General features: G+C 36.4%; 1 protein-coding gene across 1 annotated transcript; it reads left to right on the forward strand.

Annotated features, from left to right (window-relative positions):
• The first annotated feature begins 232 nt into the window (after positions 1-232).
• Positions 233-2,915, forward strand: LOC142630016 (uncharacterized). Its single transcript, XM_075804071.1, has 2 exons — positions 233-1,622; positions 2,541-2,915. Exon 1 carries the CDS (start codon positions 288-290, stop codon positions 1,617-1,619), a length of 1,332 nt encoding a protein of 443 aa, XP_075660186.1. The 5' UTR covers positions 233-287; the 3' UTR covers positions 1,620-1,622; positions 2,541-2,915.
• The last annotated feature ends 385 nt before the right edge of the window (positions 2,916-3,300 follow it).

The raw sequence follows: 3,300 nt of genomic DNA on the forward strand, positions 1-3,300 counted from the left end.
GGCAAGTGCCCTTTAATTAAGTAAAAAAATAATAGATAAGGAAAGAGACAAAAGTGGAAAGCAGTAACATTAAATGGTCTCTATTTTACCTATTAGATCTTTTAAAAATCTACAGTATAAAAAGTATGTTATTTCTTTTATATGTAGAGAGGAGGTTTTTGTGTATCTTATTAGGGTTTAATTTCTTATGTACAAGTGTAATCGGACTTATTGTATGAATTGTTAGGGTTTGGCCATGGCTATGGCTGTGGATTTGTCCGGACCTGGACTGCCATCAGAGAAAGTAGATGGTAGCAAGTCTCTGTACGTGTGTCTCTGTTTGCAAAGGCTACCCTTCTTACATAATCTATTCTATCAAATTGAGCCAACTTCTACCATCTGAATACATATCTAAATCCAAATCCAAAGGCTGCGGCAGCTCCAGCGACAGTGACAGTGTCACCCTTTGCAGCTCACCAACTACATATACAACCATCTTCAGTTCTAATTCTAGTTCCAGTTCCAAGGAACAAGAAGGATGCAATTCATATTCAGAATTGAAATGGAATAAATTCGCAACTCTTGGGGGTAATGGTCTCCCCGACGCAATGAATTGCTGTGTTATGGGCTCCAAAATTATTCTCGCCGGTGGCTTATTAATCTTTCCTGACATGAGTTCTGAATATAGCACTTGGATTTTCACCTTGGAAACCAACCCAGCTCTGGATCCCAAGCCTGAATTCCAGAACATAAACAAGAAGAAGAAGAAGAACAGAAAAAACAATTTTTCTCTGAAACGTCTAAGCGCTGGCAAATCTCACCCCCTATTGGTGGAAATTGAGGGCAGGCTCTATGCCCTCGCTCGCAATCCCCTTGAGCCCTTTGAGGAGTTGTCCAGCCCTACTTTTGAGGTATTTGACCCATCCACCCAACAGTGGTCACCTCTCCCTCCCCCTCCATTTTTCAACCGTAATCAAACTCGCTGTTTTGCCCCATGGCACGACGATGCTCGTGGTTGCTTCGATTATGTAGTGATGGACTCCAAGATCTCTGTTTGTGGTCCTTTTAGTGTGGGATACACCTTCGACATCCCCACCAAAAAATGGACTCACTGTTTATACTTTGGTATGAATCCATTTCCATTTGCGGGCATGGGTCTAATGATTAAATTAAGTACTCGTGGACATAAGGCCATCATTGACCATGATCAACTCGACAACTGCTTGCGTGCCTACTTCCTGCATTATGCTGATGTTTATGGTCATTGTCAATCTGTTCCTATACCTGTTGACATCCCTCCTGAATTTGCCCATTGCCGTCCTAATTTTGTTCATCTAGGGGACGGGATTATCTGTGTTGTTATGGCTACTGTTGTGGCTGAGTTTGAGCCGGAGTTGCGTATCTTTGTTGCCACTTTTCAAGTTTCAAGAGTTAACCGACGGAGTATTTATCTTGACTTGTGGGAAAAGTGGGTTACATATGATCTCGACGGCCATGATGATGCCGATGTAGATGACACTATAGCAAATCGTTGCAAATTCATTCGCTTCAAAATCCTCAACACTCATCTCTCTGTATACAAGTCAAAGCCATCCAAATACGAGATTGTCTCTGACTGCATTGGCGCCTATCTCCTGTAACTTGTAAGCCTACTTAGCATTCATCCCCTCTTAATTATTCATATGCTTTATTTCGTGCTCCTTTTATATGTTGGATTTTGGAATCCTTCTCTGGCATGGTATGATTTACGCTCTCCTGTTGATTGTATGCTTATGCTTAATAACCTCTTCTGTGCGACTTGCTTCTCTTATGGTTTTATCCTTTACTTGTCCCTTGCTTTTTAAAATGTGCATCGGTTTTGTGACCTTGACTCTCTGCACACTTTAAGCAAGGTAATATTACTGGTAATGACTAGCGAGCAATCTTTTGTTGATGTTGATGTATTTGAAATGTCTATCTGTATGTGCTTGTAGTGGGCATACTTCTGATAACATAGGGGAAAAGAGCAAGAATACTATTTATTGAAACAAATAATTTGCCAGAAAATCTGGATTGTGGTTGATTTTTTGCGTGTATATTGTAGACCTTTCTTTGTGTGAGAAGTGTTAGGGCCCATTGGGCCCACATGTGTTGTTAAAACCATGATTTTTGTAAGCTTGTACTTAGGATCAAAATAGGGCTAGACTAAGTTCTCTATGAATATTCTCTCAAATGTTGTACTGTATAATGAAATCGATTTAATTTTCTCTCCTCACACACTATGCCTATGTTTGACCTATATATTTGTTTTACTTCCTAACAAGATCTCAAATGTAGTAATAGTAGTACTATAATAAATAAATAAAAATTTATTTATTATGTTGTTGAAGTGACACTAATCACATTCATTGTTACATCAATTTACGAACTTTTTTTACAGTAAAATTGATAATAGTTTAAGTATTTTCCAAACAAACATACAAGCCAATCCTAATAAAATCTCAAAGTATACAAGATTTTGATTGATTTCTCTTGCCAATCTTGCTCTGTTGACTAACATGTGGTATGATGAAATTGAATAGGTTGCCAAAATGAAAGCTGAGTACATACCACCTAGAGAGGATGTTATAATGCAAAATGAAGCACCAGATGATGTTTACATCATTGTATCAGGTGAAGTTGAAATTATCAATTGTGAGATTGACATAAAACAAGTGGTTGGGACTTTGCATTCTAGAGACATGTTTGGAGAAGTTGATGCACTTTATTGTAAACCTCAAAGCCATACGTATAGAACCAAGACACTTTCACAACTCTTGAGTCTCAAAACCTCTGCTCCATTAGATGCAACCCATCTTTCCTCTCTCCTCTATTCAACGTTGCTTTCTTTTTTTTTTTTTTTTTATTTGTCACCTCATATTACATTCAAGTTTTTTTTTTCTTTTCTTATATACTTTTTTTTTTTCTTAGTACTAGGGACATAGGAGTAAATTTATGCAAATACATTTTCTATCATCTCATTTTTCACTTTAATTAAATAAAAAAGTTTTTTATCCTCCATTTTTTCACTACCTCAGCCAAGCAGACCCTTAGATGTAAAAAACAAACTATTAGACGTTTTACGCATTGGATTATTGATGTTGGTAGCACATTTTTCAAAAAATAATAATTAAAAAAAATCTAAGATACTTCAAGGTAGAAAAATGATACTAAACCACATGTCATTCTTTAGATATCTTGATGTTAAAAAAAAAATTGGGGGTTAAAATTTAAATGAAACTTAAGTTTCAGTTTCATATTTTATTAATTTTTAGATAGTTAATTTTATTATATTGAAAAAAA

The sequence above is a fragment of the Castanea sativa genome, chromosome 3, assembly GCF_040712315.1.
Source record: "Castanea sativa cultivar Marrone di Chiusa Pesio chromosome 3, ASM4071231v1".
Lineage (NCBI taxonomy): Eukaryota > Viridiplantae > Streptophyta > Magnoliopsida > Fagales > Fagaceae > Castanea > Castanea sativa.

Excerpts from the sequence above, each read along its gene's own strand:
- LOC142630016 (XM_075804071.1), top strand. The coding sequence starts at position 288 with ATGGTAGCAAGTCTCTGTACGTGTGTCTCTGTTTGCAAAGGCTACCCT.